The sequence below is a fragment of the Bradysia coprophila genome, unplaced genomic scaffold, assembly GCF_014529535.1.
Source record: "Bradysia coprophila strain Holo2 unplaced genomic scaffold, BU_Bcop_v1 contig_494, whole genome shotgun sequence".
NCBI classification, from domain to species: domain Eukaryota; kingdom Metazoa; phylum Arthropoda; class Insecta; order Diptera; family Sciaridae; genus Bradysia; species Bradysia coprophila.
Window position 1 is genome coordinate 536,479 of NW_023503746.1, and position 27,355 is coordinate 563,833.

The 27,355-nt window shown below is 34.0% G+C and overlaps 2 protein-coding genes and 1 long non-coding RNA gene across 9 annotated transcripts in view; 2 read left to right on the forward strand and 1 right to left on the reverse strand.

The window, feature by feature from the left end:
• Positions 1-27,355, reverse strand: part of LOC119082812 (kin of IRRE-like protein 1) — a 163,358-nt gene that overhangs the window by 81,010 nt on the left and 54,993 nt on the right. The gene's annotated exons all lie outside the window — the stretch shown is intronic.
• On the forward strand, positions 7,785-9,184 carry LOC119082815 (probable alpha-aspartyl dipeptidase). Its single transcript, XM_037192469.1, has 5 exons — positions 7,785-8,039; positions 8,096-8,190; positions 8,344-8,599; positions 8,659-8,874; positions 8,934-9,184. The coding sequence occupies exons 1-5, from the start codon at positions 7,882-7,884 to the stop codon at positions 9,028-9,030; spliced, it is 822 nt and encodes a 273-aa protein (XP_037048364.1). The 5' UTR covers positions 7,785-7,881; the 3' UTR covers positions 9,031-9,184.
• LOC119082818 lies at positions 9,232-14,545 on the forward strand. Its single transcript, XR_005088722.1, has 3 exons — positions 9,232-9,260; positions 10,104-10,107; positions 14,535-14,545. It is a non-coding gene; the product is annotated as an uncharacterized LOC119082818 (long non-coding RNA).

Sequence of the window (27,355 nt, forward strand, 5' to 3'; positions counted from 1 at the left end):
TCGTACCGTGCGTTATATGGCCCCGTTTTGACATTTTATTAACCATTGACGAGACACTCAACCTAACGGAGCATTGATATCGCTGTGCCCATTTATATTCATTACAGAATTGTAATTGTTATGCGCGTCTGCGGTTTTACACGAATTTCATTTTGTTGCAAAACAATAAATAACGCCAATAAATTTTGACTACGAATGAACTTAATAGCAGTTCAGACGCCTTCAGCTACACTATAATAGCACTACTCGCTAGTGATTACTACACGTTCGAACTCACTGTGGAACTCTCCGTCAGAAACCGAACCGAATTTGAATTTAATATCACAATGTAAATAAGAGTGTAGACATAATAATTCATAGCATATCGTTGACTAAACCTGGGATAATAGGTCTGAATCCACATGGAAACACCCTCGCAAACATCCCTCTGTTGTTTTCGTAATTGACAATTTTCAGCTATTTATACTTGGCAAATATGTATTCAGAGGTGCTGATAATACGGCAAATTTGGAGGAAATAAAAATTATTTTAAAAACTTAATTAAAACCAAATATGGGAGGTTGTCGATTCTTTAATTTTGAATTAGCAAACATTTCGAATCGACAAACAAATTGCAAATGGAATCATTATAGTGGTATGTGTACCAAACATACGGTAGCATTAAAACAAAGTTTCTGGAAATCGATTCACTTGTGTCGTTGATAAAATTGAGATCTTCTCAACAGAAAGTAATATTCATTAAAGCCTCGACTTATCATGTCTGATGGAAAGAAAGCTTCCTTCCTGGTTTTTTTCCGCATTTTCCAACCAAAAATTTATTTCAAAAATAAAATCCGAGATTTTCGGTTTAACAAAATGTTAAATGCTGAGACAAAGGATTTTTTTACTAGATTAAACGAAAAAGTATATTTTCGACCTACATACAACCTTCTTTTACCTATATCATTTGGTATTTACAACGATGGCAAGAATGAATACGAAGCTCTTACTAACGTGGCCCTATATAGAAAAATACTTGTTAAAAAAATTGAAGTACAAGATTTTATTTCAGTATGTCGTCGATATCACTTTAGTAATGAAGCAATAGATTCGATAACTCTTCAAAATTTCAATGTAATTGTGGAAAGTTTTGGAGTTTCATTAAAGTTCAATCAACTTTAAATCACTATCTCAGTGGTCCTAAACAAGAAGGAGAGTTTATGAAAATGTACCCAAAAAAGGATTAGTGTCAGGGCCTGAAATCAAGTATTCGTAGTTGTTGGTTTGCGTCTTCCCTATAGACCTTTCTCACATTTTCGATTTTATCCACTCATATTGAACACAGTGTTGGTTTTCAATTTATTTACTTTTATTGGAATTCCTCACCCCCCAGTATGACAGGGGATGCTTGTCCGATTATTTAATAGAAGAAACATTTTTATAAAAATTTGATTTTCAGTTATCTCAAGAACAATTTTTGAAAATTCGGTCGGTATTGTTCTACAGACACTGACACTAGTCTTAATTTATAACATGGACAAACAAATGTCATTGCCAATAGCTCTGTTTTTCCTAAAAGCCTCTCAAGAAGATAGCTTTTCGGATAAAATATTTTCCAATTCGCATCGTCCAAGACCGTTTTCTATGGAAATGACAAAAAAAAAACAGACATTGCCGCAAAAAATTGATAAATGCTGAGACAAAGGATTTATTACAAGACTAAAAGAAGGTAATAGTGACCTGCCTACATTTTACCTATATCATTTGTTATTCACAACGACCACAGAATGAGTAAAAAGCTGTAGCTAACGTTGCCCTACATAGCAAAATACTTGGTATAAGAAATGAAGTACTAGATGTTATTTCAGTCTGTCGATATTACTTAGATCAAATAGATTCGATAACTCTTCTAATGAGATGCTTGCTGTCTATGAAATATTAAGATAATTGTGTGAAGTTTTAGAGTTTCTTTATGTGCGGTGCACCGGAGCCAACCTTAAATGGAAGTGTTCCGAGTGTAATCTTCAAATAAAAAAAATGATTTGAGGTATTTTGGCAATCCTCTGTGAATATTAGACACCCAAGTGGTAAGCTTATTTGATAACGAAGCATAGCTTAAAGTCTAAGCTTTGTACTAATAAGAACGAGGTCTTCGCGACCTTTTCGACCCAAGTAGTACATTTTTAGACGTCTAATTTAGCGATTGTACGTAACATTATTATAAGAATAATGTAAAAAAATCCAAGTCATTTAAAAGCAAAATCGTATTATAAGAATATATTTTGCTATACGGAGACAGTACTTAGTCAGCCATGTCTGTTTCTCTTATACAATTTCACTTAAGTTAATCGCATCAATGGATGCTACATAAAAAATGTCATCGCCAATAGCTCTGTTTTTCTTAAAACCTCTCAAGAAGACAGCTTTTCGGACAAAATATTTTCCAACCCGCATCGTCCGAGACCGTTTTCTATGGAAATGACAAAAAAATAAAAAGAAAAAACGAGAAACTAAACGAATATGAATGTGGAATATCACATTTCAAGACGTTGAAGTGCCTTCTTCTAAATGCTCAACCGAATAAATTGTCTTTCTAGCATTCCAATTTTGTATCAAATTTAGGGCATGCATTATCATATCGAATTTCCACTGAAAGGATGAAAATAGGAAAAATATAAATTTTCTGTTTATGTTTGGGGAAATAAGTTTAAAGAAATGGAAATAATGTTTGATTTGCGTTCCACAACACACAAATATGCTTAAATATTAAGCCCATCAACAGTTTTTTTTTCCTTTCTGGTAAAGTAGGCTGTACCGTTCTCAGTTACCATTTAAATTTCGAAACGATGATGGTAAAGTTTATATCCAATCTATATGGGAATCTCGTCAAGTTTTTCACCCATTATATTCGAAATCTTCAAACAAATTCACCGTTGGATTACTCTTTCAAACAAATCAATTTGTACTAGTGATTTAAACATTTTCGTTAAACCATTTTCGATTTGGGAACCAATCAAGTGTATTGTTTTACTCCATCAATTTTTGGAAAGTTCATCAAAAGCAACTATGTGCGTCATACACACATATATAAATATATGGTGGGGATGAGGGTTTTGTCGATTGTGAATAAAAGCACATACAACATCATATATTTATAGGCAACATGATATTGAATTTCAGGATAAAGACGAAGGATAAAAAGTAAGAAATGGAATAGAAAAACGAATCGATTTTTAGGGAATTTTAAAGGCTTTTTCTGCGCTAAGAAGATACTTCAAAATGTATATTCCGTCTATCGTCATATGTATATTTATGGGGTTGATGAATACATACGTATACGACACAAACGCAACTCAATATGATACAGCAAGGGTGTCTTTGTTTGAAAAAAGAAACCACAAAGCTCAGTTCATTTTCCAGGATAAACTTCACAACAACTTTTTTTTTACACTCGGTTGGTATAATCGAAACATTCTCTGGAAATTTATATGAATAGCAAGAGGCACACAAATAAATTATTGTTGAATGTCATTCCTAAATTCCAAATCTAACCTTATTATCAGGTGTGCGTCTGACATAGGGCTTATTATTGGAAAATTTGGTTATTGATCACGAAATTTACTGAAAGTTACCAAATATTCACTGAAATTTGCCGAATATTATCTGAAATTTACCAAATATTTACTGATATTTGCCGAAATTTACGGTATTTTACGGTATTTACCGGTATTTTACGAAATTTAAGGAATATTCACCGAAATTTTCCGAATATTTACTGAAATTTACTGAAATTTTTCGAATATTACTGAAATAAATATTTACCAAAATTTACGGCATTTTATAGAAATTTAAAGAATATTTACTGAAATTTACCGAACATTCACTGAAATTACCGAAATTTACCGAATATTAACTGATATTTACCGAAATTTGCGATTTTTTTGTTGAATTTCACTGAAATTTACCGAATATTTACTGAAGTTTGTGGAATATTGACTGAAATTTACCGAATATTAAATGATATTTACCGAAATTTACTGCATTCATACTGAAATTTACCGAATATTTACTGAAATTTCCGAAATTTACCGAGTATTAACTCATAATTACCGAAATTTACGATTTTTTTTTTGTTGAGTTTCACTGAAATTTACCTAATATTAACTGATATTTGTGGAATATTGACTTTAATTTAACAAATATTTACTGAAATTTATCGAATATTAACTGAAGTTTTCCGAAGATTCACTGAAATTACTAAAATTTATCGAATATTTACTGAAATTTCACGAATATCCACCGAAATTTTAATAATATTTACTGAAATTTACTGAAGTTTGTCGAATATTTACTATAACATTCATTGAAATTTACGAAATATCAGAAAATATTTACCGAAATTTACGGCATTTTATCGAAATTTACCGAATATTTACTGAAATTACAGAAATTTACCGAATATTTACTGAAATTTGTCGAATAATTACTAAAATATGCCGAAAATTCATTGAAATTTACGAAATATCAGAAAATATTTACCGAAATTAACGGCATTTTATCGAAATTTACCGAATATTTACTGAAATTACAGAAATTTACCGAATATTTACTGAAATTTGTCGAATAATTACTAAAATATGCCAAAAATTCATTGAAATTTACGAAATATCAGAAAATATTTACCGAAATTTACGAAATATCAGAAAATATTTACCGAAATTTACCGATTATTACTGAAATTTACCGAATATTTAATGATATTTTCTGAAATTTACTAGAAGTTACCGAATATTTACTGAAATCCAATCAAATATCCTGTAAATTTCAGCAGATTTCGGTAAATAAATTTACCAATAATAGGCCCTGGTCTGACGAGAGGACAGCAGTATTGTGAAAAAATATTCAATCTATAGAATGAAAAACAAATGTTTGTGTTGAAAAGAAAGATTTTACGTTGCACACATCACCGTTTTCAGAGAATTTCTTTTCAATTTTTATTTTAGTTTTCTGATAATAATTTAGGCGGAAAATGGGACTGATCAAGCGAATATATTTGAAAGTCAGCAGACATTAAACGTTTAATGGCAATTCGATTCATCTTTCGTGGTGGCTTTATGCTATTGCTACCCATGTATAGCAATTCAACCGACGGTATGTTACAAACCGAACAAATATTTCGTTTTCTTGCACGCATTCGATTTTATATGTATACACAACTTGTTTGCCAATCTAAATGTTTACTTCAAAAACAAATTTACACTCACTTGTTCGTTTTTGTAATTGAATTTATTTATCGTTTGTCGCCATTTCTTTGTGCATGTAACGTACACTTGACTTCAGTCGTACATTTAATATTTAATTTAACGAAAAACGAAACAAAGGCATGTTTTTCTTCAATTAGCTTCCAGACAGCAGTTAATTGGCGTAAAGAAATGAACCAATTAAATGTATTTCTACATCAATTTAAGCTTGTCTCGTTCCATCTAGATTAGAAAGAAGTGCATCGGCAATGCATGTTGTCGGACTGGCAGCAACATATAATTTATTGAAAATGTATTTGCCATTTTAACCATTGAAACATCATGAGGTCTTGCTAACGTTTTGCGCAAATAATTAAGTTACAAATTCTGCTAATTTGTGAGAGAAGAACCAATTGCAAAAGGAGAACTTATAGAAAACATTTTCTTTGAAACGGGTTTGGTGATAAAGTGATGGCACTTATTCTTTAAGCCTTAAATGAACGGTAAGTACAACACAATGATGCAAAGAGTATATTCTTTAACTCAAAATCTATTACTTCATTCATCTTAACAGACATTTTGCTATAATAAGACAACATTATATAGAGCTGATCACTCACTTTTGTAGTGGTTGTCGTGAACAGATGAGTAGGTAATTAGTCTCGAAATATTAATATTAAAGCTAAACAAATACGAATATGACACAGAGAATTGACCTTAGTGCCCTCGAGTCATTAATTATTAATCTAAATACATCTGTGCTCAACACATTCAAACAATTCTACAAGCTGTACTAAATACTCTTCCGCCCAATAAAATTACGACATCACACAAAACAGTCGCCAACAATATCATATTTAATGAGATTCATTGAAGTATGCTCACAATCGACTTCACAGAAAACGAATTTGTCGAACTCAATATAATATGTCATACGAACACATCATGGGTGTCAAGTAAAATTATTGATCTGAATATTTTGACCTGAAACTTTTTGCTTCCCGATCGCTTTCCGTACGCTTCATTGAATTTTTCCGTTTAATATTTGAAATATTTAGTAACATTAGACTTCCGTCTTCATGCTCAGCATAATTTGGCATCCATAACAAACCAAAGAACTTTATATTGCACATATGACTGAACACATTTCACTTTATATTGTTGATGAATTCAGTGTGCTTATCGACATTCTGGTATGTGATGGATATGTGAAATAAATGGTGCATGTACACGACGCACAATTTATTTTATGAAAAATAGTACGCTGTAGAATTGATATAACCTATCGGTTTGTGTGAGTGATTGGGTAATGATACGTTATGTCAATGCTAAGATATTTATTGTCTTAACAAATGTGGATTTTTTAGAACGAGCCGTAACCGAAGATCATCATTACTGTTATACAATTTGCAAATCCATCAATTTAAATCAAAGAAAATCCAATTTTGATTGTTAGTCAAAGGAATGTGAACGTGATTAGTGATCGAATATTACAGATAAATGAAAGGGCAATTACGATAATATCATATGCTACCAACAACGGCGACGGAATAGCTACAAAAAAATAACTAAGTTAGACAAAACGAAGTAGTAGATTTTGTATCAAGGTGGTGAAAATTCTTTGAAAGCAGTAGTGCATTCAACCACTACTTTTCTCCTGAGAAAGCGTAGTGACTTGACTTGACTTGGAATCGGAATATATGTTAAAACAATTGAAGTAAAAGATTTTGTGTCAGTCTTTCGAACATACTTCGATGAAGAGAATTAACATACTTCTATGAAGCGAAGTAACATACCTCGATGTAAAGAAGTACCAGATTCACTAAAAGCGCTGATAAAATGCCAGCTGTTTGTGCAAAGTTTAAACTCTTTTATACCAGAAGTAGAAAACGGATCGTCTGAAAACAGCATAATTTCCAAACAAAACGTGCACACATGCCTACATGAATTTTTCTTTAAAGAAAAAAAGGTATTTCTGCTCCCCATTTTCCATATCCGCATATTATTAGATCATAAATCTAATCAATAGATTGGATAGAAGGGAAAAAAAGTTCAATAAATTAAATGAAGTTTTCGCACAGTGTGGTGTCATGGATTTTTTCCCCGTAAATACATTCTTTTTATAGGAAAAGCCTGTTGTGCGGGAATAACTTTCAATGATGGAGGGGGGTGCTTTATATTGGTGAACTGTGGAATTTAATGAAGTAGAGAATTATGTTCTGGAAATAAGTTAATTAAATTTTTCAGCTTAACCGACACTGGCATGTAGTAACTTTTGGAAACATTTATATGTTAGACGACCTTAGGCGAATGATTCAATTCCTTTACGTTATTGAATAGCATGTGACCAATGTTAGTTGCACATCGATATTGGAATCTAATCGCAAATATTCTATAATAAATCAACTGACTACAGCCTTGACTAAATGCCAATTCGTTTAGAGTTTGCATAATATACTACGTTTGTGGTGACCTTTGCGCACTTTCAGCTTGTTCATTGGAAAAGGTTCAGATTTTTTTTTTTTTTTTGAAAAAGACGAAAACGGATTATCAATACCTTATCTGTGAGTTTCAACGGTAATAGTTCGCTTTCAGCAGTTAGAGCGATAATCATTCTATTCATTCGAATAAAAGTTAATTGAGAAGAACGTCTGCAACAGAAATGAAATTTGTTGTAAAAATATTTTGGTTTGCGGTTTATGTATGTCTGCTCTATTCGAGTCAGTTGTTGGGGACATTAGCGAAACGCCAGGTGCTGCTTCTTAATAGTTTGGGACAGATCAGATCGGAACACGCTCTTGTAACAGAATTTTTCACGAAGTGAGTTCGATACTTTGATGAGAGCAAAATGACAAAGAAAAAATTGATTTTTGTAGAAATAATGTGACTGAAATTTTGTACATTCCATACGCGAGAGTAAATGCCAGTTATTACAATATGTATACGGAAATGACGCAGCACGCATTATTCGGTGAGTTTCTACATTCGATAAGATTGAAATGATCGTTTTTCTGCTACGTCCTGAACTTCAACTAGAAGTGGTAAAAGTTACCACTGCTCTTGTAGAAGTTGTAGTTGTCTTATCTATTACGTGAGATATATTAACAAATTGTACGTTTTCTAGGTGAAAATTTCACCATTTTAGGTATTCACACTTTCTCCGATCCTGTTGAGGCCGTGAAATCAGCTAAAGGCATTTACTGTAGCGGTGGAAATTCGTTTGTACTGTTAAAACGCTTGTACGAATCGAATTTGATCAACACAATACGTAAGCGGGTGTTAGAAGATGGGATGCCTTATATGGGCTCTAGTGCTGGATCGAATGTTGCTACTCATTCCATTCAAACAACGAACGATATGCCGATTGTCTACCCACCATCGTGAGTATATTCGTCAATATTTTACTAACATAAAAAAATCAGCGCAACCGTTTTTGAAGATTTGACGGTATGAATCTGGTACCGTTCAACATTAATCCGCACTACGTTGACGTTACCCCTGGGCCTCGCGGTTTTGAGGGTCGTGATGATCGCATCAGGGAATTCACTGTTTTGAACGACACACCTGTGTTGGCTTTACGAGAAGGTACTCTGGTTATGATTGATGACGATAAAGCGACTCTTCACGGCCATGCCAATGCGCTGTTGTTTACTAGGTAAATTAATCAACAAATTGACGTGACTAGAACGAGTTGAAAGACATTTTAATTCGCAGAGATGCTGAGCCACAAGATTATGAGCCGGAATCGGATTTGAGTTTTCTTCTGGAACCCCCAATCAAACCATTAGAAGTTGAGTCAGAAGTTGAGTAATAAAAAGAGCATTTCTCAACTCCCATTTTTCACGGATCGTTCTTACAAACACGAAGCTCGTGGCTGGTATTTGATCAGTCAAACAGTCTTAAATCGTTATCGAAAAATTGTTTCGTGGTGGAGTTGAACTAATTATATTCCAATAACGAAAAACGCAATGAGTTTTACTTAGACAAATCGAACATGAATGGCGAATAGATTTATAGATCATCATCAAGGACGTTTGAAATGTCATCCAGTTAGAAAATTGCATACAAATGAATAAATGAACGAAACAATTAACGAAACTTAAGTGAGGCTATGTCGGAAAGTACCGTAATTTAAAGATGATCTATTGCTCAATTGCTCACACTTTCAAAAGATGGAAAACAGGTTCGCTCTACAAATGTTATCTTTGACGAATTATTATTTGTCTAAGATTTGGGCATTGAAAACGAAAAAACCTGTAACAGTTCAGGAAGACTCAGACAGAACTCATGCAATTACTCAATAGTACAGTGTGTTCATCTTCAAACAACCGAGATATGCTAATATGACGACTGGGACATATTCACTCTATCCGTCGAAACGACCCAGTCGTCATATTAGCATCTATCTGGAAAACACAGTTTTAGATTTCTCAGTCTATGATATTTTGGCGGAAAATTTGAATTCGCTAAGACGTATTTCGCGCCAAAATATCATTGGCTGGAAACGCTTAATTGCCTGGAAACACCGATGACTTTTAAAACTCTTAAAAAGCTGGCAAACGTGTTTTTTAGAATGAACCAACTGTATATGTTTTCGACACTTCATTGGGAAGAAAACGTTCATTTCTGATGACGTTTCAATTTAGGTTTTCTTATTATTCACATTCATAACAATATCAAGTCTATGCATAAACATCTTTGTAGGCAACAATAAATTGTTAACGAAGTTGTCAAAATTTTGGAGAATGTTAGCTACACATTTTCCATAAAGAAATTTGGAAATCTCTTTTCTATGGAGTGTAGACCCAATTTAATTCTTCAACACAAAATGTTATTTTTTTGCAGAACTAGAAACGAAACAATTTCAAAAGAATTTATATTGAGGCCTGTGTTGCAAATAAAAGGAATAGGGGGTCGTTCATGAATTACGTCCGAACTTTTAAATGACGACATTGACAGCATACCTTTCCGTGCTTGCGCAAAAATTTAGATAATAACGAAAATCAGTTAATCTTACGCTTTTCTAGAACGACACATGCTCCATTGGGTGCGAGTGTCCTTTGTGAATGGCCCCTAAGTTATCCGTTACGCTGAAAATGTTGTTTGGATCCCTCTCCATTCGAGAAATATTCGCCGAAAAATTAGATTCTATTTTATGAATAGCTCAAAATATTCCATTACAAAAAAATTTAGTACGTCGCCTTGGAAACAGTACCAGCAGCTAAAGGTATCACAGTAAAACCGTTCGCAATAAATCGGATATTCAATTAATTTCATTTAATAATACAAAATGCTTCTCGGATTAAAAGTTGTGAAAATGTTTAATAAAAAATTGATTAGGTTCTAATGAAAGTTCAATCTGTTCCGATTAAACTCCCCGACAATGTCCAATAAAAATAGATTATTGTCGAATTAGCCGCACAAAACTTTTCGTTAAATATTAATTCTCGATGAAACGCAATCACCTTTATCAAACAGTCATGTCTTGAGGGTATTTATGCCCAGTCATAGGTATGCTATACCTGTGTGTGCTTAAGTAGAAATAGATAAGGCCATTATTTCAATCAATCAAATCAGAGTTTTGAATCAAAATCGAACCGAAAACCATAACCTTTCCTTAAACGACAGGTTATAAATATATTTTCCCCATTTCGGATCTCTCACTCCGAGCTGTGTGTGGTGCGGGCGCGCTGCGCTGGTAAAACACCATATTTTTAGCATTTTCCATTTCGTAATGTCACATTTCTAGGTCAATTTTACAATAGACCTGCCATTCAATGGCGAATAGAGTTGAAATATATGTTGTTGAATGCCGAACGAAACAACAAAAGGTATGGAAGGGAAAAAAATTGTGTATTTGTACAACGTGTGGTTGTTTGTCGTTGAATAATATTTTTTATATTATCGATCTACCCGATCTCTCTCTCATACAACGCAACACACAGCACAAAATATATGTTCACAATGTAAACCTTTACAAGTGGAGCCTCATATTTTATGGTATACGAGGTATCTAATGTAATAATATGTATATCTATGTGGTGCGGGGGATGAGTAAAACACATAAAAACTGAATGAAGACTGGGATGGATTTAATGGGAAAATGAAAGTGGAGGGTAGTGAAAGAAGAATAAAAAAATCAGTTGTGTAAGACACAGATAGGTTTTCATTGAGTAGAGAAAAAAAAAGTAGTAGAGACATGGTGGTAAACGTATACGGTTCTTTTTTCTTCTTCTTCTTTCGTAGATCCATACCATATCTAGACGTATACATATAATAAGGTTAAGTGCCTTCGCATAACATCTACTCAACGATAATGGATTTTACATGGAGTTGTCCATGTTCAACCAATTAGTTTTGATTGTTTAAAAAAAAAGAAAATTTGTAATAGAAGTAATTTATGTGGTATAATGTACGGGACGCATAACCATTTTCTGGAATAAAAAAAGATTTACGGATCATGATTATGCCATAGTAAAGCGTCTACTTACTTAATACTCTGTATTGATTTGTGATTTATCATCATTTACAACGTTATAATATTAGGACGCGTTTTGTATGGACAATGATAGCCATTCATTATTCACAACAGCTTTGTACAATGTACATTCACGTATAATATACCCTTGACGATTGAGTTGTCTTGTTTAGTCCTATCATGTTTTCATTTACTGTTATTTAACGTTTAATTGGAGACTGGAGTGTCTTTAGCTTCAAGAACAGTGTTTTTGTTAAAGAACACCGGATACTTCTCGACTGTTCAGCTGAATAAATGGAAGTCTTACAGTCAAACTATCGAATTGGCGATTAATTGAACATGAGCATGAATTGTGTTATACGTTTCCAGACAACTCTGTTAAAATTCAATCTTTCGCAGACAACATACTATCAAAACCATGATCGTCGAATCTAGTACTTCTTTTGTTTATAGACATTTTCAATTTATTGAAAAAAAGTCTTCTACTTCATTAGCTGTACCATTCATTTTATTTAAACGACCGTCATAACGTGTCCACCATCGTTAATCTTTTCGTTCGTAATTGTCGATAACAGATGACGGTAGTGTTATGCGAAATAAAATGTTTTGTCCGTTGAAGACAAGACCGGAGCTTAATGAAGCATCCGACTTTTCAACGTAAACGACTCAAACTTTATTCACATCTTTCTTCATCTTCGGTTCGCCTGAAACTAATTAACAATTCTCGTCTCTCTATGCAACTGTTCATTATGACAAAATGATATCGAATGGATAATTGACCTGTACCGATTACTCAGTACCCACATAAATATTGACAGATTCCCACCAGAGCTCTTCGTTAGATTTTTAATGTATTCAAAAGTTTCTTGATGAAGCATGAACCCAGAAACTAGATCCTTTGCTCACTTCTTCCTGACCTTACTCTTTCTATCAGAGTAATTTCTCTTTTTTCGATAAAAAGTAGCTGAGGCATTTGCTATTGCATGATGGTAGATCCTCATCTTGGAGTGCATATTCCCGAAGGTGCGAAACCTGTGTTTTGTGTAAAGTTGGCAATCCCTGAGGACATGTACATTAATCTCAGGTACCAGACCACAAGAACAGATTGTGTCGATATGTTCTGTGGAGATGATCGTCAAGCTTTTGCATTGGTTCGTAATCGCACCAACTACTCGCCTTATTTCCGATCTCGTATGTGTAAAAAGTTCATTACTCCAGGATTCGACACAACTGGTCGGAATAGCTTAGTGTGAATCCCTCCTTAATAGGCCATCCAAAGTTGTTGATGTTCTTGTTTCAGCCAAAATTCCCTTGACAGCCTCAGCTTCGGCTCGGGTCCAATCTTACATTGGCGACCTGATCAGCCTTTTCATCCCTAAGAATCCTACTGTGCCCTGGTACCCAGGCTACGGCAACTCTCTCCAAGTTCTTCGTTAATAAGGAAATATTTCGAGAACTTCAATACATTATTGCGAGCGAGGAGGGATGTGGGGTCTAAAATTTGAGATTGTTAGCGTGCGCACTTTATGAATGACCCCTAATAGATGAATATTCTAAATATTTGTCACAATGACAGCTACACCGCCCATGACCCGAGTTCTATTCCAAAAAAGAATTTCCATTTTTATATTCCCACATCACTTCACCTACATTCTAAAATTGACCGTTGAACAAAATCGAATAAAAACCAAAACTATCGAACCGATTACCAATCTCATTTCCATTGGAATAAATATTTGAACGAGATTCCTCCACCCGAAAATGACGGAAAAAAATTGTGTTACTAATGTGACCGAGCATTATGTCGACCAAAATTTCTGATATGATAAACGACACCAAAGAACGTGTAAATTACAAACGATTTGTCAAAATATCACTGTACGATAGCATGAAATTATTATACATAAAATTGAAATCCATATATATTTTGTGACAACTATTTTTCACTGACAAAATCTTTCGAAATAACCGTTCAGAATAAATTGTCCTACATATTCATAGAAGTCACTGCTATCTATACTTTCAATTTATCTCCTCGCGTTTTATATTTGTACGTCTGCTGTGTAATGTTTTATTCAAAATTCAGGACCTTTTGTGAACTGGATCTAGATCGAGGGGAAAACCACTCCAATTGTAACTCTTTTATACGCCTGAAGTGGCTGCAAAAGTAGTTGCAAAATTCGTAAAGGGAAAACGTTTTTGCAACAACTTTTGCAACCACTTTCTCTTTTAAGAGTCAAATCGCCAATTTTTCGACCACTTCGAAAACATGCTATCTCCGATATTATTGAGTTATAGCTCATTCGATTCGTCGTTCAATTCTCGCGAATTCTACGTAAAAGCGCAGAAAGTGTCACCTACAACGATATCAGTTGTTTTGGAAGTAAACACAAGGACTTGCGTCACTTTTTACTATTTTAAGTGTTTTTGACCGATCTATACTACGATGCACATGATCGCAAATAGCAATGTTTTAAATATAGACTATGTTCACTCGACATCGCTACACCATTTCCCTACAGTCAAAGAGGCTTCCCGACTGTGAGCAAAATGTAAAAAAATAGTGTTTTTTCAGAAAGAGTCCCTCGGAATCGATCAGCTATGGGCCAGAAATGTCCCCCAGACACGTTACTAATAAAAAAAAACTATTTTGGACGAGAATTTGGTTCAAATTTACTCTTTTTTTCCAGCCGTAAAGGTCAACTTTTTTTCCAGCCGTAAAGGTCAACTTTTTTTCAAATGGTCCGCAAATCGTGCAACACAAAACTTCTGAGGTCAAATTTTGATATGTGATGGTGGCTGAGGTCAGCTACCATAATATGTAGTCAGCTTCTTAGAACATTGATGTTGCAGAGATACAGCACTCTTTGAAAGTTGACCATACTTTGACTGATGGCTGGCCATGGGTGGTGAGTGCAGAAGTCAGGGTATGCTCAAAATGTCGGCCGTGGACAGGCCAACAATCCTACAAAGTTTTAACTTTTTGGGTTCCTCCTTCCTCAAGGTAGTGCTAAAAAAGAGTATTCACCACCGACATCATATGACATGTACACACATTACTCCCAAACTGGATTTTTTTTTGTAAAAAATGGCAGACACCCATTCGCTAGAATTGAACGACGAATCGAATGAGCTATAACTCAATAATATCGGAGATAGCTTGTTTCAAAAATTGAAAATTTGGCTGACGAATTGGCGAATTGACTCTTAAAAAATTATATGACAAATACAACTCAACAAAAACCGATAAAAATATTCAATTGCACCGTTAAGCTTTCGAACGGTAACTTTCTACCAATAAAAGTGTATCATACAACGATATTGTGATTAGAACTGATTTCAACGATGTGGATTGCAAAATTAGTGAGCGTCTCCGAGGAAATTAAAACAAGCTTGAGTAGTACCAATGCTCTCTCTAGCAAACAAACTATTAAGGTGGGCTGTGCAACTGTGCTACTTGTTTACGATTCGTGAGTATGTTCACTTTAAGACTTATAAAGCAACAGAGTTTCTCAAACTTATTTTGCACCCTAATTCGATTTTCTAATAGTTTTTTTTTGCTAGAGAGAGTATTGGTATTTGACAGCTGTCACACGAAGAGCGTTGATTCAATCAAAGATTATATTAAAGTGGTTCACTGTTCACTATTTGAAGTTATCTGAGGGTTAGTTCAGACTATGCAACTGAATCAGGTCAATTCAAGTAATTTCAGGTTGACAGGTCAGGTCATTTCAGGTCAGGATAAATTTGAAACACGTCAGGTCAGGTAAAATTAAAATCATGTCAGGTCAGGTCAAAGATTCCGATTATTTTAACGTGCAACTCTTTTTTATTGTGCAACTCCGATGAAACTCTTTACTATCGCATGCAACTTTTTGCAACTCTTTTGAGTGGTTTGCCCCTCGATCTAGATTGAAAAAAAAAGCTCAAAACAATAATTATACCACCGATGTGACAGACACATACACCAACATTTTTTATTCATAAAAAAAGTGTTTGGTCGAATAAGTTTCACCTTTTCATGGGTATAAAAATAAAATCCAAGTCATTTACCCAGGATGCACTAATGGCAATCGACACACCACATAAAAATGTTTTATTCAAACATAATTTTCATAGAAAGAAGACATCAACGTGTACACACGATGGATATGCCATGACAGCAATAAAATATGGTTATAAAAAAAAATAGGAGAAGAAGAACGTTGGAAGTATACAAAATAAAAAAAATAAAATTAAAAAATACTCACGATTCAATGTTTATTTTCGAATAAATCTTGAAAGTGACAATTTTTATCGAATTTGATGTACAAGCATTTGAATTATGATATCGTATAATAAAAAGAACGAAAAAAAATCGGGGAATTTGAATTTAGAAATTTTGTTCAAATAAAAGTTGTTTTAAAAAGTAAATGAAGTTATCGTCTCTGAACACAGACCAAAAAAAAAGTGATTTTATACGAAACGAGCAACATAAAAACGACCTTTTCCTGGGTGTTACATGGCATCTTCTACATAATGTAATACATTTATGATAATCTTATCGAATACAAAATATTTACAACAAAATTATTGTGTCAATAAATTATTATCAATTTTTTATTGAATAAATATTTGGTGAAAAATTTCTCTCTCAGTGGTGTAACGATACACACAGAAGAGACACTGAGGTTGAGCAAACGTATTTATTCTTCTAATTAAATTTCGAACATTTGATACGCCTCTCTTGGTGTGTCATAAAAATGCTGCCCTGCTGTTCGAGAAACATTTTATGTATGCTAACGCTCTACACTTCCTTTAAAAACATGAAAGCAATTAGCTTTGTGTTACTTTTGATATTTGAGAACATACACAAAATAGGAACACGTGTTGCCATAATAAATATTCAATGCTAATGCTCTGAGCTCTGATGTTTCGACGAACGAAACATATTTATATCCACAGTTAGGGAGAAACATCCACCAGTACGAAAAAAAGGACCTCGGCGTAATTATATATACGTTTCGAAGTCATGCTGAACAAAACAATAACCATTTTTTGTCGGTTAATTTGGAAAGTTTATTATTTTTGGAAGATATGCGCTAAATATTCTCGACACTTCTGAACTACAGTTCTTCTTTTGGGAATATGCACAGTTTTTTTTACTGTTGTTTTCGTTACTGAATTTGAGTAGAACTTCTGCTGTGTGCAAGATTTAATTGCGTTTTTACACATGTTTTGGCTTTGTAACGCTAATCTTTTTGCGGTGATTTGTGACGACTGCTTTACCGAAAATGTGTACCAAATGTAATGGAGTTTTACGCTGTTGTGAGGATTATAAATAAACGTAAATTACCGGAGGTCCTTTGGCTATTGTAAATCAAAAAAAAAATTATGTTTCGCATGGAACCGTAGCTTGTTGAAATATTTTGTGTGGCAATTGGAAACATGTCTATTTCATCTGTTATGGTCAATACGACAAGAATAAACGCTGATCTCTGAGTAATGTGGACTGACATAGCAAAATTTAATGTTCAAATCAGTGAAGTAGTAGATTTTTTTTCAATTTGTCAAAAATTATTAAATCAAAAGAAGGATTAGATTTGGTAATATGATATGCTTGCTACACAGATAGTCTGCGTGTATGTCAAAGTCAAAGAAAAAGGTATATTGACTAAAGCTTCACCATTTCAACTTTTCCGAAGTGAAGATGTTTGAAAACCTGAAATTGCGAGCAAAGCGAGAGAAATTTTGTGTTTCATCACTATTATAATTTAATGGCATGGTTTCGATTCGCCTTCTCGTTGTGCGCTCAACTGTTATCATTTAATCCTCCTGATCGTTTCCCACTCATTTCGCTATTTTACGATTTTATAGTTTTTCAATCAATTCTCGATTGCAAGGACGATTTTATTTTTGTTTTGGTGATTTTGGATTCCTGGTCATTTTTCCATTTCTAATCATTTCCTGATTTCAGTACGTTTCCATGTTTTTGGTTATATTCCGATTTCTAGTTATTTCCTGATTTTCGGTCATTTCCCAATTTTGGTCAATTCCCGATTTTTGTTAATTTTCCCGTTTCCAGTAATTTCGCGATTTCAGTAAATGTCCATATTTCTAGATATTTCCCGATTTCTGTTTTTTTTTTTTTTCATTTTATTATTTCTTCCCGCTAGGCCAGGTAGATTCCCCGGTATCAGGATTTTCGGCAAAAAAATTTCCCGATATCCTGAATACCAAGGATACACATTATTTACATACGCGACATCATAGGGCAATCAAGTTGTTGTCAAGGTATCACATATAGTTTCTAAATAATGTTTTTGTGAAAGTAACGACGAACGCTACATTTTCGATATTTACGTCATGATTACTGGATTAACAACATCATGCCAGATTGTCCTTCAATTCAAAAATGGGATTACATCCATTTGGATCGAATTGTTTTTATAAATACAATTACATTCTCCAAAGGACGAAGCCCGTTTCAAGGAATTGCAGCAGCCAGAGTCAGGGGGTTGGCTTCAAGTCATTCCATCGAATAACATCGGTACTGTAATGGACGATCAAGACTTTCAAACATGCGTAGCACTTCGTATAGGAATAAAATGCTTCGAAAATTACAAATGCAATGATTGTGGTTCGTTTGTGGATGGAAGCGGTACACATGGACTTAGTTGCCCCAACGCAAAGGGTACCTACCCCAGACATGTGAACATGAATCATACACTCAAAAGTGCTTTAACATCATCCAGACGTAATTGCGATCTCGAACCAATTGGTCTATCTCGTGATGATGCCAAACGTCCAGATGGAGTTACTCTAACCCCTTGGTCTAAAGAAAAACGTTTAGTGTGGGACGTTACAGTTGTTGACACTTTGGCACCTTTTTATCTAAACCTTACATCGAAAAAAGCCGGTGCGGCTGCTGGGCTCGCTTGTAAACGAAAACACGATCATTATACAAGAATCAAGGCGTCAAACTTCTTATTTGTTGGATTAGCATTCGAAACTTTGGGTCCATGGTGTGATGAAACGAAGTCTTTTATTGATGAAGTTGGGAAATTGTTAATCAAAGAATCGGGTGATATACGTGCCAAAAAGTTTGCAATATTATCTAATATTTTACGTCAGATCCTTCAATAATAATTTTATTTTGATACTTCATTCTTCATGTGGCACCCGCACCACCTTCACTTTACATCATTTTGGTCATAATTGTCAGACCGAACAGTATTTGAATTAGATAGTGTAACAATATGATCAACGTTTTCCATGAAGTTCACACAGTGCAGCCATAATACCGAATCGATTAATTCCTTGTAATCTATTACTTCATTAGTTGAAATATATGTTTAGCTATAAAAGCGTGACATTAGCCAAAATTCATCGTTTATTCGTGTCCCAATTATTCAGGCTAACAGAGTGATTACAGTTATCTTTACTGTATTCGGTAGTCAACTACACCTATAGATTATGATTTACTATTTCGCTGAAAGATGTCGCTGTCGGTGTCAACAGAAAAATAATTTTATTTTACTCGATTCCACTCCAGAGTCCAGGAGCCCGGACTTTAGAAGTCATGCGCTATACGATGGCCTTTTATTTGACTAGAATCTGTCGTCTGTTCCGGGTCATGTGCTTCACAATGCCTTCTTATTTGACTGAAATCTGTCGTGTCAATGCGCTTCAAGCATGAGTGGTACTCTAAATAGGGTACTGAAACTGGACAGTGTATCGAACAAATTTTGGCACTGTAAAAAAATATGGAAAACGTTTTCATACAAATTAGTACTCTATTTGGCAGCTGCGATTAACAGCACTTTTGCTTGAAGTGCGTTGGTCGTATAAAAAGTAATTATTTTTCTGTTGACATTGGCTTTGTTGCATCAACATGTTTCAGTGGAATAGCGAATCGTATTCTATCGGTGACTTTGACAAAGAATTAGGAAAAGAGAACTGATACTGTAATCAGTCTCCAGATCGAAGCAATCTAACAACAGAAAGCTGTTCAAAGGCATCGTAGAATAGCCAGAAAAACTCGCACCTAATTATAACACTGGAAAAATCTAAAATTTGTCTTTACTCTCCACGTATAACGTAATTATCGACTGTTGTAAAAACATAAATGGAAAATTAAATATTTCGAATTTCCACGGCCCCGAATATATCTTTATGTCTTATCCCAACATAATAATGTAATTCCGTGCGAACGTTAATAGAAGAACATATATCACGAACCGTATACTATATTTGTAATGTCTTAGGCAACACATTAACGCCTTATATGCTACGCATTGTTTGAAATAATTGTACCAAAACGGTATGTAGTGAAGGTATACGTATGGATCTGAATAGAATTTCCCCTTCAGTAAATGTGTTCAATTAAAACTTATTATCCACCCGCGCAATATACCACATAACACACTAATTGAATGTTTAAAACATTTGCTATATATATAGCAGCACTCTTAAGATTTAACTCATAAACCCATGAAGTGTATTACAATTTAGACAAGTTAAGCTCCTTACAACCTCTTGTTCAAATTTTATCGATTTTCATCAGAAAAACGCTTAAAATATTTTCAATATGAGAGAGATCCATATAATAATGTCGCATATAGATATGTATACCGCATTATAAAACAAATATAGGAACCGAACTTTGCTCCGAAGAAGGCATTATTTAGCGACTTAATACACCTCTTGAAAACATAATCCATGGCAATGTTAACACGATTTCTATGTTATTATATGTGTTATATTATTCTTTTAAAAAACACTTATTCTGATACAACCATATACGAGAAGAGCGCGAGAGGTGTGTGATGTTAATCTTTGAAACATTGCTATAGAAACACTCTCATATCAGATCTTAAGCAGCGATAAATTGCCTAAAATATGTTGTCTGAAAATCGTTTCGCTGTTTTTTTTTTCTTCCTTCTTTCGTTCATATATTTTATATGTTCGTATTTTATGTGATCTTTTTACATTCATTTCTCTTTGGATTTTGTATAAATTTCATGTTTTCGGCGGTTATTGTTGTGTACGGGTGCCGTAAATTTTATTTTATTTTTCAATAATCTGAGCTACTATTGTTGAAGAAAAAAAAATCCATTTTTATAGCGTCAGGTCTTAATGACCGAAGGAAAAATGCTTTTTCATTACAGGACTACAGCCCACGTACAGTCGCTCAGAAGGTCAAGCTTTGGAATCTTGTAATGTCATCACTACATGAGATGATGAAATAGTTATCTTTTAAGGTTGACACTAGTCTATTATATATCTCATTCGCTGCTGATGATCCAAAGACAGTTGTAAACTCAAAAAGAGGCACATCTTAAGCAGCTAAAGCTGCTTAACCATCATCCTAGGTTTTTTTCGTGAGTTAGATAAATCGTTTGTGAAAAACTTTAATGCAGACACTTTTGCATTACTGACTCAGTGCAGAAACTACAGTTTGCATAATCTGTTTAAATTAATCCTTCAATACTTATAATCTACTTTTAAGTAGGACCTTTGGCGATTTTACATAAAAATAAAATTCAATCCATCATCACGGCGACGCTAATCATCAGCAATAATTATCATTAGATCTAGTGTGTCACCCGCGTTTCTTTCTTTGGATAACCGCTCTATAATTTAGAGTCCTAACCATTAACAACGTTTTACATAGTGACTCCGTTGAACATTGAAAATGAAAGAGAAAATGGACACACGAAGGCCATGATTCTTTCTTTTAAAAAATTGGCTGAAAATTCTTAATCTTCGGAAAATTGGTTCAAGAAGTTTTACACTAATAGCCGATGCGATTCCTTCGCCATGTAACGGGGTAACGTGGCCATTTATTTAAGATCCGTTCGAACGTCGCAAAAGATTATTTAAAATTTAGATCAATCCACGAAACCATCTATTTGTTCCAGATTTACAAAGGCAAAACTGCTTTCCTATAACAATTCGTAAAAGGATGAATTCAGTTGAACCAAAGCAAATTTTTCACTTTAAAATTATTGAAAGTGTAGTAAAATAGATGGTGTCAAACAATTTGCAATCGTCATAGCGATCCCATGTAATCGATGTACAGCAAATTACCGTAAAAATTTGATGTTTTTTTTACATTAGATTTAAAAATTAGAAATTTTAATTTTGTGTATATCAACTTAAACGTATTGAATGGCAAAACAGTAAAGCAATCAATCAGTATCCCGTTGCATGTGAACTTATGAACTTTTTCGAATTTTAGCGCTCACAAAAAACAAACGATTTGTTGCACCTCTTGATCTAGTACGTTCAGTACTGCCATTTTGACGTATTGAGAAAGCGAAATGAAAAACATTGTTGATGTTTACAAAATGGTTCGTTGTATTAATGGAATTCTGTAAGAGTTGAAATCAAAACTCGAATATTTTAACATAAAATATTTAGTGTTTGATGACGAAATGTTGTGGAATTGATAGGTTTTATCTTTAAGCAGGTAATTTAATTCATAAACATGCATCGAAAGATGCACTAATTGAAATTTTCGAATTCTTTTAGGAAAATGATCCAGCATCAACTGTTTACATTAGATTAGATCAGATTATTGACGGTCCAAACTTTGGATGATATTGTTGTATACAAAATCCAAGCGACATAAAGATCTCTACTGTAAAATGAAATTTTGGTGCCGCACATTGAGACTCTTGGAACATCGAGTGACTTAAAATCTCAAATCGGTCTACTGACCTCGGCCATCAAACATTTGTTCTGGGACCCCCCTCAACTTTCTTGTGTGAACCTTTTCTCCCAAGAAACCAAAACTCTTCGACGCCATCTTGTCGCCGTACCAACGTCGAAGTTGTTGCTATGTTTTGGCACATTTTTCGACATTTATTAAAAACGCTTCCGACGATTTTTTTGATATGCACATCAATCGATAGGTATTTCCAGTGGCTATCGATTGATGTACATATCAAAAAAATCCATCGACAAATTTTGGAGAAAATCGAGAAAAACTGTCAGAAAAAGCAGTCTTTTGCTATTTGCGGCAGCTCACAGGCTTCTGGCGGCTCTCAAATGTGTTCTATTGGAAGCGCCGACCTCAAAAACCCTTTAGACGCAACTATCACGCCAATCCATTGATTTTACGCGAAATGACAGCTATTTTAACTTTCAAAAATTCCGACTTTGAAGCCACCTAGCGGCCAAGCGACGCATAAAAAAAAATTTTGACCCACATTTCCTGAATCAGCATTAAAAGCACTACCGAAACCAATGATAAAATCATCAGGTCCGAGGTACGGCCTCAGTCCTAACCTAGGTCCGAACTCGACTTTTTCCCATCTCTCCAACCTAAAAAACACTCCTACCTACTTTTTAGATTTTTAAAAAGGACGATGCCCTTCGGGCATTGTTTTTTAGATTGTTGGAAAGTCATGTATTAAGAGCGCAGCGCTTCGCGCTGCGCGCTCAATAAATCACTTTCTCGAACTAGGAACACTATATCAATTTCCACACGAACAAATCTAGCGAATTATAATCGAAATGAAACTCCAATTCATCACTAAAGTATTGGCTTTTTTCATACTTTGATGATGCGTGTGACGATTCTCCTATACATATACGAAATTCCTATTTTTAAACTGCATATTAATGCAAAACATCAAAAGACAATATGTCTAATGGCATGGGTTCGTTGTTGATGTGATGAATAGCATTCAATGTTTTCAATGTTAACCAATGTAAGGTTTGGTTTTAAACTTACCAAATAAGTGTGAAACAAAATTGAATTTTTTCAATTTTTGGTCTATTTACTTGACAGCTTGTTCTCTCGCGGCTCTGATGCGGAATACTTTTCGTTGAGTTAAAATTATACTCAATGATGATCCGTTCATCTTCGGATTTAACAAATTCAACAAATATAGATACATTGCACTTCCTAATTAACCGAATTCTTCCAATTCCTTCGGGAAAATATCAATAGATGTCGCTACGATATCCATTGTTCTTTTTCCGAAGGATATCCGATTTATAAATCGGAAGAATTCGGTTAATTGTACTTCGTATCTACAAAAGAATCAAAAACCGTCGTATAAAGAAAGAGTGGTCAAACGTCCTACTATCAATTCGATATCACAATCGAAATCGTAATACACCAAGGACCTACATCTGGTTAATGCAAAAGAGATGCAAGATTTTGTGAGCGAATTTCATATGTTTACTCTCTCTTGCATCTCTTTTGCGCTAAATTTTTTATATTCTATAGGACAGACAGTTGGAAAAAATTCTTAAATTTCTTAAATTTTCTTGATTTTTTTTTCAATTTCAAGCAGATCAAAAAACTTCGCGAAATTTAAGAAATTTCAAAATCTCAATTTCTCGAATTTTCTTCATTTCTTTCGATTTCGAGAAATTTCAAGAAAATCGAGAAATTTCGATAAATCCAAGAAATTTGTTCTCAAAACTTGGCCCTGCAATACACTCCACAAAGGTCGGTGGACAAGAAAGATGTCACTGACAGGATTGCAAAAATGTCCGTTGAGATAAATAATTTTTCTTTTTAACGCTAAGAAAAGCTTCAACGAGCTCCTATACAACCCAAGTCGGTGTTAAAATAAATGATAGTAAAACAATATGGCGCAGGTGTGCCCTTCTCGGTTTATGATTCATTGGATGATACATATGTATATAATATTGATGTTAAAATGTTAATTATGCCATATATAACGTCAACACCTCGAGGATTTGCTCCAAAAGCCAAAGCTATAATAATAACTAAAGTTCAAGAGACTATGACAAAAAAATGAATAAAAGTGGAAATAGCGTCATTATATGAAAATAAAAATCAGAAATTCACAAAAAGCAGCTAAAAAAGAGCGAAACGAAATAAAAATCTATAAAGTACGTGACAATGCAATCATTCGTTGGATTATGTCGTCAAAAAGTTGCACTTTTTTATTGTTGTAGAATTATTTCGTATTTTTAACACTTCTCTGTGACAAGAATTCCAGCATTTTGTCTTCTCTTTTTTTTTTAATGTGCGGGAACACATTCAGAACAATGCAAACACGAAAAGAAATTTATGTTTATTTCGAGTGAAAAAAAGACGAAGAAGAAATCCATAGCACGGAAAATTTTTATTTTTAAAGTATTATTTGACGAGAGAGTTCTTTTTTACGAATGAATAAAAATGTCGTAAAATTTGCTGTTGTTGTTATTTTTTCGGAAATATAAATCGGCTTTATATTGACATGGGAATAACAATCCACCACTGTATTTATACATTTTTTTCTCGTCTCTCTAAAAGAATTTCTTACTCCAGATATAATTAAAGAAAAAGTTGGAACAGAAAACTTGTTGTTTTCGCTATTTGTTACGTCCCACTCCCCCTATATACGTTGCATTGGACTATCAATTTTTACTGTAGGTCTAAATTTAAATACTTTCGTGAAATTATTCTCTTTTATATTTAAACAATGAGCGACAAAAAGTGGATAATTTTGGCAGGCTAAGGCTTGATTTCCACTAACAGAAAAACCACTCCTTTTAGCTTAACCATGCCTTTCTATTGTTTAGAGAGTAAACGGAGCAGCAACCAAAGCTCTCGCTTCGGTAAAATTTAAAATCGACGAAATCTGTGTACCGGACGAACTATTTCGAATAGAGGCTTTGGAAACTCCAATAGGCCCTGAGCAAATCATGAAAGTTTCACATTCAATTATAAGAAGGAAAATAAATGCGCTAAAAGAGGTTAGGTTTATAAATCATTGGGGAAGTATCCATACTTGTCGCCAAGCCAAGAACTTCAACCGGATTAGCAAGAAAAACACGAAATTCCTCTTAAGCGTAAGCCTAAATCTTTGTGGAAGTAACAGCAGGTCATTTTCGTTTCAACAAGCATTTAATCACTATACGAAAACGCACCGATCCAGGCTGTGAAACATGGAAACAGCCGAACATTTTCTGTGTAAATGTCCTGCTTTCTTAATCAAAAGTAGGAAGCATCTTCGAGGCTACACCATCAGATGATATAAACATTACAACCCGAAGACATCCTGAACTAGTACAGGAAGGTTGTAAAAACAGTAAAAGTCTAACCCCGTTCCTATTTTGTCTACAAAAAACTCTTTTCGCTCCACAATTTCCGCTATTCATCGGATTTTTGTCTTTTATGTTGATCCGAATCAAATTATCACTAGGCAACACAGGCTTTGTTTAGTGATGGAGTATGGAACACACCTCTGTTGGTCGTCGTCGCCGTAATTTGCTGTGGTAGCGTTTGCAAGAAGTGTTATCTTTGTCTTTTCATGTTTCACCAGATCGCCTGGCGCTTGTATTTGTTTAGCCATTTATGAAGGTAATAATTTCTCATAACTGATCATTGTAGTAGCTAATTAACCTATCAACGTATCTACATTATCAGTGAGTTCTTTTCTAATTAAATGAGGCTCTTGTCTAAATGGTTTTAAAGCGAATATTCATCCTTCATCAAAAGATTTTAATCTCTCAAAAGAGAAGATAATAAACTCAACGAAATTGAAACCATAAATTTTCCACCAACCTGAGTAAATACTATCTCTTGCAGTAAATTACCAGCAACCCTTGGCAAAATTACATAGTTAAATACATACCTTCATTGACCCTTTTTCCATTGCTAGCCCGGAAAACATTGCATAAATTATTAAAACTAATCTCATTTTATTTTGATACAAAGCCATTTGTACAACATGTTTCTCTCAAAAACCAGACCGACACCGAACATATATACCAGCCGAAAAGTTAATTTCTTTAATGAGAAATACCTCAATAAAATTTAGATTTTAATTAACAAAACAAATTTCATGATTAATTGATGAACCTTTCCCACAAATAAAAACAGCAGTATGCTCGCGTGTGTTTTAACCGAAAAATGTTTCGCCATTATACTTTTTAACCATAATGCTGCCAAAACTTAACCCAACGTATACACAAAAAAATTCGTCTTTTGTTTCACTAAAAGAAGGAAAAAAACGAGAACGAAAAAAAAAAACAAATATACCGCACGTTACCATGAGTTCTACTTCCGAAAAAAATCCTCTGCGCGTAATAAAAAGAGTTTTCCTTTCGCAATAATTTCATTGAAAATTAATTCAGTCACATTAAAAAAATTGTCCCCTTTTTATACTTCGTTTTTCATTCAAATTAGATGAACTTTTTCCAGGTGAATGATAATGGGAAAAATACTCTATTATACTCGGTTGTTCATCCGACCATCACAACCATAATACATAAATAAATATAGAATAATGAGAGATAAAAGCTTCAAGATATCTTTTCTCGTTTAGAATAACTTTTCAACTTATTTTTTTCCTCGACGAAAAAAAGTCAAGTTCTTCATTTCAATATTTTTATGAATGAAATTTTTCTGTTTTCTGTCCTGTTGTTGTTTTCGCCGCACCGAGAAAAACAATCAACCGAATAGTATAAGTGCTATATGCAGCAACGGATGATTTTTCCATTCGTTAAAGTACCATTTTTGTTTTTCCTATGGATATTGATACGAAAAACAAAAATGGTAAACGAATTATAGCCTGGGGGATATTAATTTTCTTTCTAGCCGCTGTTGCTGTCTCTATGGAGGTAATAAATCAACACTCATACAGTAAGCACAAACAAGTACGCACCGAATGTTTATTTATTCACCAAAAGCTGATTTAAAGTT

What these genes read in the sequence shown, in the direction of transcription:
- LOC119082815 (XM_037192469.1), top strand. Translation starts at nt 7,882, where the DNA reads ATGAAATTTGTTGTAAAAATATTTTGGTTTGCGGTTTATGTATGTCTG. An exon ending in GTAACAGAATTTTTCACGAA is followed by an intron (nt 8,040 to 8,095) that starts GTGAGTTCGATA and finishes TGATTTTTGTAG; the next exon opens with AAATAATGTGACTGAAATTT. An exon ending in CCGATTGTCTACCCACCATC is followed by an intron (nt 8,600 to 8,658) that starts GTGAGTATATTC and finishes CCGTTTTTGAAG; the next exon opens with ATTTGACGGTATGAATCTGG.